This window comes from Cynocephalus volans, chromosome 6, assembly GCF_027409185.1.
Source record: "Cynocephalus volans isolate mCynVol1 chromosome 6, mCynVol1.pri, whole genome shotgun sequence".
Taxonomy (NCBI): Eukaryota; Metazoa; Chordata; class Mammalia; order Dermoptera; family Cynocephalidae; genus Cynocephalus; species Cynocephalus volans.
In genome coordinates, this window is record NC_084465.1 from 16,700,102 (window position 1) to 16,712,393 (window position 12,292).

The 12,292-nt window shown below is 47.9% G+C and overlaps 1 protein-coding gene across 1 annotated transcript in view; it reads left to right on the top strand.

The window, feature by feature from the left end:
• Positions 1-1,648, top strand: part of DENND2A (DENN domain containing 2A) — a 65,401-nt gene extending 63,753 nt beyond the window's left edge. The window contains exons 17-18 of the mRNA XM_063101006.1: positions 657-743; positions 1,572-1,648. Coding sequence (XP_062957076.1) covers positions 657-743; positions 1,572-1,603 — 119 coding nt within the window. The 3' untranslated portion in view covers positions 1,604-1,648. The remainder of the gene's footprint in view (positions 1-656; positions 744-1,571) is intronic.
• The last annotated feature ends 10,644 nt before the right edge of the window (positions 1,649-12,292 follow it).

Below are 12,292 nucleotides of genomic sequence, written 5' to 3' on the forward strand. Positions count from 1 at the left end.
ACAAAAGGAAATTGATTAGACAGTTAGAGTGGCAGTATGAACCTGATGAGAGGATTCTTTTAAATAGAAGTCTGCTGGGTACATTTAAATATCTGTTACAGATCACTATTTGATAAGAGAGGTGGGAAATGTAAAAGCTTGAAAGTAACACGGAAGGAATCCTCTGTCCACAGATCAGTCAGAAAGGAAGCCAGTGCCTGAGGCTCAGGCCCTGGGGGTAGAGCTGGAGGACCCACAAAAGGGCCTGTCCAGCCTTCCTCAGCTCCTGGATGGATTCCCAGGAAACCAGGCCACTTGGCCTGGGTCCTCTTGTGGGAGAATGTGAGGAAATGGGAGCTCTTCAAGAGCCAGGACTGTCTGGTTCATTTTTAAAACCATGTGCCTGGCACAGTGTAGATGCTTAGAAGGTGTTTGTTGAATAAAAATAGGGTTTCATGTGTGAGGGAGCTTTATAGCTTTCCAAAGACAGTTACTAAACAAGGTGGAGCAATTACAAGTAATAAATCCCCTCATAAACCTCATGGTTCAGAGCACGTTTACAGGAGCAGCTTCGTCTCAGAAGCGAGACTTCCCTTTTCTGTGGCACTGAGGAAATGGATATGTTTAGAAGTGCAAAGACAAGGAACTAAAGTGGCTGGGGTTTCTCTTGTCAACAGGTCTGTTTGAGGTCCGAGCCCAAGAGTATCTGGAAACTCTCCCCAGTGGAGAGCATAGCGGTGTCAATAAGTTCCTGAAGGGATTAGGTAAGGCCCCGGGTCTCATCCCCATCACCAGCCTTTGTTCCTGTGAAGTCTGTTGTGGGGTCTTGGCCAGTTCCCTCCCCTGGAGCAGCCATAAATAGTGCAGAGCTCAAACAGACAGCGTTTTAACCTCCTGTTCGTCCCCAGAGTAGAAACAAACCACCCCCCACCCCTGCCCCACTTCATAGGGCCCCAGGCTGTCTTCCGTCTGCCTCCACCATTCTGTCCTCCGCTCTTCAGTCCTCTGGGGAACTGAGCCCAGGCAGCACGACTAGAACCACAGAAGAGTGTCTGGCAGGAAGCTAGGAAGGGCCTCCCAGTTCCCCTGAGAAGTAGAAACGTAGGAAGTATGAGGACTGCGGTTTCACCAGTAAAAAGGCCCTTAGTGGAAAAGGGAGGAGGAAGCAGAAGATGGCAGAAAGAGAGGAGGGAGGGAGCAGGCCCCAGTCAGAAAGAGCTGCAGCAGGAGGCTCGCGACCCTGTGCTGCTGAGCAGTGTGTGACAGTCTGTGCTTCCTTTATCGCCATTTCAGAAGCCTCCCTCCTGCACAGCTCTGCTGGTCTTCCTTGCAGACCCCCCACACACCCACACACACACACACACAAGTCTGAGGAAGATCCCTTGAATTAGGGCAGGGACGTGCCTGAGGAGCCCAGAGGGGACAACCCTGGAAAGGGTGAGCCCCCTCAACTTTTCCAGAGCAAGGGACAGGTTCCTGGGGGGTGGAGTAGGGGGCCGCAGTTGTCCACAGCACATCTGGGTTGAAAAGGGCAAGACGGGACTCACTCTTCTTTGTCTGCCTGGTGACGTGTTCTCATTTTCTTTTTTTAGGCAATAAAATGAAGTTTCTCCACAAGAAATAACCTTCAGCTCAGCCTCAAGGGAAAACTTCCTCCTGGTGAGACCACATGTTTTAAAAGCAGTTCCTGGTGGCCTTTCTGAAAGGTGGGGTCCTTGGTTGTCCCCGGTGCTGGGATAGAGACCAGGACGGTGTCCGGCCCCACTGGGCTCTCTCGGGACCGGGCCTGAAAGCCACCCAGGAGGCGCCGCTTGTCCAGGACAGCATGGGAAAGGGAGCCCGAGACCAGGCCCATCGCTGATGTGCCAGTGGACTGTTTCAGTGGTTGGTTTTCAGATTTGGGGTTTTTAAATCTTAGATATTAAAAAAAAGAAAAGTGTTTGGGCTTTCTTTTTATTATGCCAGGGCTAAGAAAAATCTATCCTGCTCTACTTCCTCTTACGTTGGTTCATCCTATCCAGCAGTTCGGCTCTGGGGCCAAGAGGAGCAGCAACCAGGGAACAGGAACGAGGCGCTCCTCCAGGCAGGACTGGGGACAAATGTCAGAGAGGAGCGGAGGACAGAGGAGGGAGGGTCGGTAGGCTGTGGCGATGTCTACAAGTTCAGGGTGCCAGTCCTCTTGGCAAAAGGCTTGGCCCTTCCCCTGGAGTGGAGGCCAAGGAAGAGCGGGAGCTCTGTCTACAAGGATGTGGCTTCTGGGACGAGCTGCTCTTCCAGGCTGGTCTGTGACGCCACCTGGTGGCCAAGGCCACAGACTCCTTTTTTCCCAAACAGACGTGCCTCTTGACTGCTTTTTTTCTCTCAGAAGCCTTGGAACCGTCTGCTGCTTGAGCAATCTGTGACTTTTAGAGGTACACACAAAAAGAGGAAATCTCCTCGTAAGATCTGTTGATAAAATGTTCTTGGGGCCCTGAAGTTTATGCTACTGCCTGGAACCCACCCTACACCGTATAAGCCACCACTTTGATTCCATTCCTGTTTAGACTATATGAAATATTCTCTTCTCATTCTAGGTACTCAGATCAGCATAAATGAAATATATGTGCAGGATAAACATGAGGACTTTTGTAGTTGATGACGTTGACAAGAGGGAGGGCCGGAATGCTGGAGCAGCTTTGCTAGACTTGTGCGGCCCAGGAGGCAGGTTGCGAGCTCTGGACCATAGCAGGGAGGGCACAGGAGAAGCCACAGTCTGAAAGCTATCCTGCAAACAGAGGGGTCAGGAAGAGCCCTGTGCAGCCCAGGCAAGTTCTCAGAGCCGGCCCGGGGCTACCGCCTGGCAGACCTGCTGCCTGCACGCCCCACTGGTGGAGCCCCTCAGGATGCCACCAGTAACTACACAGAAGCACAGAGGGATGTGTGTTGGAGCCTTGGCAACACCTGTGCTGCCTGGCAGAGGCTCTCCGCCTTTAGGGAGATGGAAGCAATGGGGTCTTCTGAGGAATAATAGGAACGAGAGGGAAATGAGGAAGTTTTGACCTCTGATTCTTCATTAAAGGTTCTTAACTCTTACCTGCAGTCATGGAGCCCACCCCCCACACACCCAAAATTGTATCCAAAATTTGGAGTGTCCATTTGTTTTTCAGGGGAGAGGATCCATAGCTGACATCAGATTCTCAAAGATCCCCACTCCCCCAAAACGGTAGGGACCAGGCTATGCATAAAAAGTAACCTGGGGAGGTGTATGTGGTTGGGTTCATGGGAAGCCTGAATGAGAATCTGTGGACATAGGGGTTCAGATTAGTTAACTTTATTAATAGCAATATTTTGCATATTTTTATATTACCCAGAGATGATCACTTTTAATATTTTGGAATATACTTTCTTTTCTAACTTATTTCACATTATATTGTTTACTTAATACCTCCACGTGAATAAACATACATCTTTATCAACATTCCTAATGATTGCATAATATTCTATTTTATGTGTCAACTAAAAGTTATCTCACCAATCCTTTTTACACATGCCCATCTTTGTACAGGTATCTTAGCACACTTGCCCTATTTTCATTTTCACTTTTCCTTGAAGTAAAATATGTATACAGAAAATACACATAGAGATCATGAGTATACAGCAGACAAACGTTCACAAATGACCACAACCGTGTAACTGGATCGAGAAGCAGAATGTCATCAGAACCTTGGAAGCCCCTCCTGTCCCCCTTCCAAACATCCCTCTCATCCTCCTCTGCATATGTTTAGACAAAATCAACTAACAAATTGTCCACAACATGCAAAGTGGTAAATTAGGCCAACGAGGGTCATGGGCAAGAGAAAAAGTGTCAAGTGGGGGTACCCTGCTCACGATCTCGTGTGATTCTTGGTGGATACTGCTGTTTGGTTCAGAAACAAAGTATGGCTGTAGAGCTCAGGTGGGGTATGCTAGACCACGATCCCCATCCACCACCACCCCCCGCCCCCACCTTTGTTTCTTACTCACACTGGCCTTTGGTCAAGAACCAAGTCCTAAGGGCCAGCCCGTGGCTCACTTGGGAGAGTGTGGTGCTGATAACACCAAGACCATGGGTTCGGATCCCTGTATAGGGATGGCCGGTTAGCTCACTTTGGAGGGTGTGTTGCTGACAACACCAAGTCAAGGGTTGAGATCCCCTTACTGGTTATCTTTAAAAAAAAAAAAAAGAACCAAGTCCTATAATTCCAACTTTAAAAAATAATTTTTCGGGCCGAGCCCGTGGCTCACTCGGGAGAGTGTGGCGCTGGGAGCGCCGAGGCTGCGGGTTCGGATCCCATTTAGGGATGGCCGGTTTGCTCACTGGGTGAGCGTGGTGCTGACAACACCAAGTCAAGGGTTAAGATCCCCTTACCGGTCATCTTTTAAAAAAAATAAAAAATAAATAATAATTTTTCATGAGAAACATGTATATGTTTATGAGCATTCCATGATTGTTTCAGTAAATCACATGGTCATGAAAAAAAGTTGGAGTAGTGTAGGGTGGATTTTCTTGCTGTGGAGTATTGGAGACACTCACTGGTGGGCAAGGGAAGGCATGAGTGGGAGCGGGTACAGGTGGCACATCTCAGGAAGAGGCACAGACAGCTAATCTGAGGGAGGAAGCAGCTGTCCCCACTGCTGGTACTGAGAATTCTCAGAAATTATCACAATACTGGGCTGGCTGGTTAGCTCAGTTGGTTAGAGCATGGTGTTGTAACTCCAAGTTCAAGGGTTCAGATCCTCATGCTGGCCAGCCGTTAAAAAAAAAAATTATCACAATATCACTCAGACTAACAATAATAGCTGCCATTTATTGAATCTTTCTTTGTGCCCATCACTGTGTTAAGCTCATCCCATGTGTGATTTAATCACTAGAATGTCATCCTCATGATGACATCATGTTCACTGCCGAATTCCCACAGCCTAAAACCAGTACCTGGCATACAGAAGGCACTTAAATGTTTGCTGAGCAAATAAGCAATTCTCACAATGATACACCAGTCGTACTGTCTACCCCCAGGCAGCAGGCTCATTAGAGGTAGTGTGTATACCACAAAACCAGTGAAGTACTTTATTGAGGGGAGGTGGGCTTTCTGTTGCCTGTCACAGCCATTTCCTTCATACATGGGGGACCACATTAATAATCATAAGGTTGCTGGTGAGTTATGAAGTCAGAGCAAAGGGATTGGAGAGTCTGAGGGACATTTCCCCAGGAGGCGTGGGGAAGCCTGACAACCTTTCCCTGTCTTAAAAGATGTGTTCTTGTGCCCACAGATCTTTGTCTGTTTCCTCTGGGCAGCGCTGGATAATCCCTCCAATTCCTTGATCCTTGGCACCCTCTGTTCCCCGCTCCTTTTTCTTATTTTATTGGGGTGAAATTCACATAACAGAAAATTAACCATTTTTAAATGAACAATGACATTTAGCATTTAGTACATCCCCAGTGTTGCAATCACTTCTTCAAGTTTCAAAACATTTTCATCTCCCCAAAAGGAAACCCATACCCATTAAGCAGTTACTTCCATTCCCTCCTCCCCCCAGCTCCTGGCAACCACCAATCTGCTTGCTATCTCTTTTTGGGGGGAGCAGCTGGCTTGTAGGGGGATCCAAACCTGTGACCTTGGTGTTGTAAGGCCACACTCTAACCAACTGAGCTAAATGGCCAGCTCCCTGTTTGCTATCTCTATGAATAAACCTATTCTGGTTATTTCATATAAATGGAATCATGGTATGTCACCTTCCATGCCTGGCTTCTTTGACTTAGCATAATGTTTTCAAGGTTCTCCATGTTGTAGCATGTATCAGCACTTCATTCCTTTTTATGGCTCAATGACATTCCATTGTATGAATACGCCGCATTTGGTTATGCATTCATCCATGAGTGGACATTCAGGTTGTTTCCACCTTTTGGCTGTTGTGAATAGTGCTGCTATAAATGTGTATACATGTATTTGAGGAACTGTTTTCAATTTCTTTGGGTATTTACCTAGAAGAGGAATTGCTGAGTCATATGGTAATTTCTACATTTAAATTTTTGAGGAACTGTCAAACTGGCATCCACAGTGGCTGTACCACTTTCCATTCTCACCAGCATTGTATGAGGGGCACCCCCTTCCTTTGCTCCCTTCCTTTCTTCAGACAGGTTCCAACTTTCTTAGCTAATATCCGTCACCTGCCAGCCATACCTCTCAGAGAGGACCCAGTGCTCCAGGGTGATTGGCCGCCTGTTGACATTCACATGGGGTACTAGTTTGAAATGCAGGTTCCTGCAGTCTACCATGACCTACCTGGAGCCGAGGCCCTCGAACCCTTGACTGGTTTGGAGTTCCCTAAATGTCCTCATACATTTACAGGACTCTGTTTTAGGTTACACTTCTTCAGGTGACTGATCGCCCCTCTTATATGCAAATTCTCACTTAAGTTTCACTGACAGAGAGTAATCGTAGGACCAAGTTTTGGTAACAAGTCTTCAGCCCCCCATGTTCCGAGTTCAGTATTACCTAGGAGCTTTTAAAACGCTTTGAAGAATAAAAACATCTATGAAACGGGTATGAGCATCCAAGGGGCCACCTTCCTTTGAGCAGATCAAACCTGGGGAATTGTTTCTTTAAAAAAGGTCCCACTGCTCTAGCTACCTTGCATGAGCTTGAAAAGCAAACCCAAGGCAGTGCCCCACAGGCCCCAATGATTCCTTAGGAGCCCAGCGAGCTGTGGGAGTGGGCTCGGAGGAGGGCCAGATGCATGGGGGTCAGGTGCAGCTCCGACTTCCTGGGAGCTCATGGGAGCTGAGGAAGAGCCCTGACTTAGGCAGGTGGGAGGGGCTGAAGCAGGCAGAGGAGGAAGGAGAGACTCCGGCCTGAGCAAAGGTTAGTAAGAAAAGCAAAAGGCAGGTGAGTGGGGCCATTTAATTACTGGCACCTGTTAAGGTCAATTAACTTCAATTAACTTCACTCTGAGGTGTGTCCAGTGACGACACCCGCCCTCACCAGCACCTGGGTGGGGTTCAGCTGCCAGCTTCTGGCTTCTTTCTGGTGCATTTAACAGGCCTGGTGCCAGCTTCCTCAGCAACAGGGAACCTCTGATGAGCCCCAGACCCCTTACCTGCCTGCTCTTACTCTTCTCTTCCTGCACACAGCACCCTGCCCACCCTAGCACAAGCCTAAGAGAGCTTAAGTTCTGCAAGGAAACCCCACCACAGATTGTCCCTCCCACATAGAGCTAATTCTCTTACCCCCATGGGTGGAATGTGGATGGGGCTGTTTTTCAGGCAGAGAGCTCCAGATTCACCTTCCACCCTCTCTCCAACCCTATGGACAGGGCTCTAAGTGGCAGTGTGACCAGATGAGCCTCACAGCCATGAGTCTAGCAGAGCGATGGGGCTACCGGAACCACAGGAGCAGCAGGGGCCACTCCACCCTGTTCCTGAAATTGACCTTGGCTCTTTTCTCCCCTCCCTGCCTCAGTTTACCTGGCCTAGGGGAAGCTCTGGGCAGGAACAGACTCCACAAGCCCAAGCCAGGGTTAGCTGTGTTAGGGCGACTCAGGGTGAGGTAGGTGAGTTCCTTTCCTTCCCAGCAGCATGGGGTCCACCAGCCCCTGCGTCCTTGGATGTGGCCAGGCAGATGGCTTCTTGAGGTGGTCAGACCTTCCACTCTGTGAAGATATGGGGTTGTGGGAGCAAAGAGTGGAGCCACAGCTGCCCCCTATCTTGAGATGGGGCATTTGCCCTCTGAAGGAGGGAGTGGCGAACGGGCCTGCCTCACCAGCGGGACCACCCCCGACCTGCACTTCTAGCCATGCCAAAATTAAAAACAAAGAGCAAGGGGGGCGGGGGTGGGCACAACAGCATGAACCCACTTAACGCCACTGAACTAGAGACTTATAAATGGTCAAAATGTCCGATTTTATGTTAGGTACATGTGTCACAAAGTAAACCCCACGACAATCATGTTGCAGTGCATTTATATTCTGCTGCAGTGTTAACCCTGGGCGCATATCGCTTCACAAGTGCATTCCTGCAGGATCAGAGCCAGCTTCGTCCTCTCTGCGCTGCTTTCCTGCCATTCCACAGGTGCGGATCTGAAGGGAACTGCCTGAGAAATCTACATGCTAAAATTATGTATATGTTACTCTTAAAACTGTTTAAAAAAAAAAAAAAAAAAAAAACCTTCCAGAACTGGTCCAAAAAAGTCTGAAGGAATTCTCGAACCCCATCTGCTGAGGTTTGGGAACGACGAGTGTGCTCAGGGCGAGGCCGTGCACGGGTGCCCTTTATTCCTTTCCTGCCGCGGGCCCAAGAGGATTTTGCTAGAATGTGGTCTTCTCCGGCTCCTTTCCCCACCGTCAGCTCCAGGCAGGCAGCCCCTCCCCCTCCCCACAGCTCAGTCTTTCTCCTCCAGGGCCTCTGAGATAAGCTCCCGCAGAGAAGCTGGCTGTGGTGATAACAGTTGAAGGAATTACTCTCCAGGGCTACTGCTGACTCGTGAGCTGCGACACCAAGAGTGTGGGTCATTGTAGGGCTGAGACTGGTGGTGAGGGGTGGATACCATTTGGTTGGGTCCATCCTGGATTTTATCACTCGATTTGCCTCTTTCTGACTCTATCTGCCTGACCCAAGCAGGTCCCCTAATACCCAAATCCTCCAACACCTAAGGCAGCCACAACCTGTCCAACAATCCCCACCCCACTGCACCCCACCCCCAACCAATGACCTTCAGGGGAACATTAAAGCCCTTTCATTTGAAACTGTATGGAAGAGAACTGAGTGTCCTCAGCCGCTGCTCCTCCACGCCAGGCCATCGCCCAAGCTGCAGCCCACATCAGTCATGGGGCACAAACAAGAGGAGGTAAAGCTTGTGCACAGGATAAGCCAGACCTGCAGCTGCCAGAGGTTGTGGAAGCAGACGAGCCGCAGGGAGCATGAGCAGCCCCCACACCCCAACACCAGGACACAGAAAGCCCCGTCTTGGTATTTGGCTATGAGCCTGTGGGGAGAGGCCTACTGCCTCAGCTTAATGACCTAATTGCCACAAACATACAATTCACTCATAATTGTTCAAAACCCCGCTGATTAGGAAAGTGTATTTTCACTGCAACAGTTGAGAGCATTCTCCCAAATGACCTTACTTTTTTTGGCGGGGGCGGGGGGGGGTAGCTGGCCGGTACGGGGATCCAAACCCTTGAACTTGGTGTTATCAGCATCATGCTCTAACCAACTGAGCTGACTGGCTAGCCCCTACCCAGGTGATTTCTATGTGTTCTGGACATACAACTCCCAACACCGTTTCCCTGACTAATCCTTTTCTCCAAGACCCATATCCACTGGATGCATCCAGACTTAAAACATTTTACTGAATCTTGGCATTGCTTCCAGCCCAGGAATTGGGAAACAGCTCAAACATTCTGTCCCCGGCCACACCCTTCTACCATTCCCCAACTTCAACAGCCCCTAAGATCCCTACACTGGGGTTCATTGACAGTCTCCTGAAAGCAGACAACGCCCTCTACAAAGGAGACCAGGATTGCATAGCAGCCTTCTTAAAGAGGAGTGAGAAAGTGTGTCTCACATTTTCTCCAATTCAAACCCATGCTAACCCCTATGTGGCTTGGGAAAAACCCTTTGGATGCTTTTGCCCTATCAAAGGACAAAATTACAACAAATTTAATTAAAGATCTCAGTTGACTTTATTGTGATTCTAGAATCAGGCAACACTTCATTCCATAAAATAGAATTAAGTGTTCCAATGAGCTGAGAAGAGGTTGGCTTTACAGACAGAAAATGGGCTGAAGAAAGTGGAAACAACATAAAGCGGATTTCAGTCATTTCAAAATTGCTTTCCTTGTAAGGTGGGGACTGGGATACAGAACAGGATACAGAAAAATAACTGAGTATTTAACAATAGCTTACTTCAGTCTCTCTTGTGTAAGGATTAAAGCCTATTGAAGATTTAGATTAGCCTGTTTGGGAAATTGGCTGTTACCTCTCTCTCCTGATTTCTCCAAAGGTCAGAAAACGACTTAGTTTTAGTTTGGTGTCTGGAAAGTTAGCAAGGGTGACTCCATTTTGTTTTTTAGTCTGGTCAGTGGGCCTCGTGCAGGAACTTAGTCCAAAACAATGGCCTTCTATAATTTTTACTTAACAGCACTGTACTGGAAAGGCAAGGTCAGGACCTGAGACAGCAGAGAGAAGCTCCCTCTGCCCTTGAAGACCTACAGGCCTAAGGGTAGGGAGGCGGAGGGAGCTCATGCTTTGTTGTTTTTTTAAAATATCTTAAGAACAGTAATTTGTTCTGAAGATGTTTCAAAGTATCCCTGAATCAAAATGTCATCTAGTACTGGGAAAACTGCTTTTCCATATGGAAAAAAGAATAAAATTGGTCACGGATCTCATACCATGCATACAATTAATTCCAGGATTCCAACAAAGTATGCCAATGGCTAAAGAGCATGGACTCTGGAGACTGCTTGGGTTTGAGTCCTGGCTTCCCCCTCCCTGTCAGTGTGACTCAGAGCAAGTTACTTAACCTCTCTGCCTCAGTTTCTTCATCTACAAAATTTAAATAATAAATAGGGCTTTGATGAAGGTTAAATTAGTTGACATTTTTTAAATGTTTAGAACTTGGTAAGCACTATTTAACTGCTTATTAAAACAAACAATGTAAAGAGCTACACCCAATACTTTTAGAAGACTATGGAAAAATGTCTTTCAGACTTCAAGGTAAGAAAGTTCTTTAACGAGACACAGAAAGGTCAAGCTATAAAACAAAAGACTGATGCATTTGAATATAATAAAAATAAGAACTTCATACCGAGAGTAGATAAATTATGGTACATTCATACAATGGAAATGGAATACTGGGCCGAGCCCGTGGCGCACTTGGTAGAGTGCTGCACTGGGAGCGCAGCGACGCTCCCACCGCAGGTTCGGATCCTATATAGGACTGACCGGTGCACTCACTGGCTGAGTGCCGGTCACGAAAAAACGACAAAAAAAAAAAAAAATGGAATACTACTCACCATGAAGAAGGAATGAATTTTTTTTGGCAGCTGACCAATAGGTAAAGGGATCATACCCTTGATGTTGCTCTAACCAGCTGAGCCAACCGAGGAATGAACTATTGATACAGGCAATGACTTGAATGAATCTCACTAACAGTATGCTAAGTGAAAGAAGCCAGACACAGAACAACACATACAGCATAATTCCTTTTATACAGTCCCCCCTGCCCCAAGACAATATCAATCTGTGGTAACAGAATTCAGAAAGTGATTGTGTGTTGGGATGAGAGAATTGACTAGAAAGGAGCAGGACAGGACATTCTGGAGTGATGGAAGTCTTCACTGTCTTGGCTTGGGTGGTTATCACATGGGTGTACACGTTTGTCAAAACTCAGCCACCACTCCAGATTTGTTCCTGCCCCATGGTGGCCATGGCACCAAAGGGACGGAGAGGTGTGGGTGAGGTGTGGGAGAGGTCGGCATGGAGCATCCTCCCCCTGCCCTGCCCCTATTCACTGCTGGCCTTGGGACACGACTCTTCTCCTCCCAACTTTCTTTTGCCCCATCTGTAAAGCAGGAGAAGGAGTCCCCCCGACCCCAGCCTTGTCTGACTCCTGGAGCACCTGTAACCACACCCAGGAAGAGTATCTTCAAAGCCTGGTCCAGGGCTATATCTCAGGGCCTTCTGCAAACAGTGCCATTGGACAGACGGGAGACGCAGAGAGGAGATGGAGACCATTGCAAGCCAGGGAGTGCGTGAGGGCAGAGGGGACCAGGAGTCAGCTATCGCAGCGTGTTTCCCAGGCAGCCAACAGCTCAGCTGACCTTAAAGTCAGGGCACGTCTCAGCTTGTCTTAACAGCTATTTATAGCTCCTCCGCCTCCTGATTTGGAGCTGACTGCACTGCGGGCTGCTGGGTCCTCTCTCCACACTGTCTTTCTGTCTCACGCAGTCTTTACACAGAACAGGCACTCAGCCGTGTGTGCCTTATCTATTCCAAATGCCCTTTGAAGCCATTTATACATTTTGTAAGTATTTGATTGTGTTAAAATACACATAACATAAAATTTACCATCTTAACCATGTTATTTTTTAAAAAGATGATTGGTAAGGGGATCTTAACCCTTGACTTGGTGTTTTCAGCTCAATGGTCTCCCAAGTGAGCCACTGGCCGACCCATTCCATCTTAACCGTGTTTAAGCGTCTAGTTCAGTGTTATGTATTCACATTGTTGTGCAACCAATCTCCAGAACGCTTTTCATTTTGCAAAACAGAAACTCTGTCCCCATTAAACAATAAT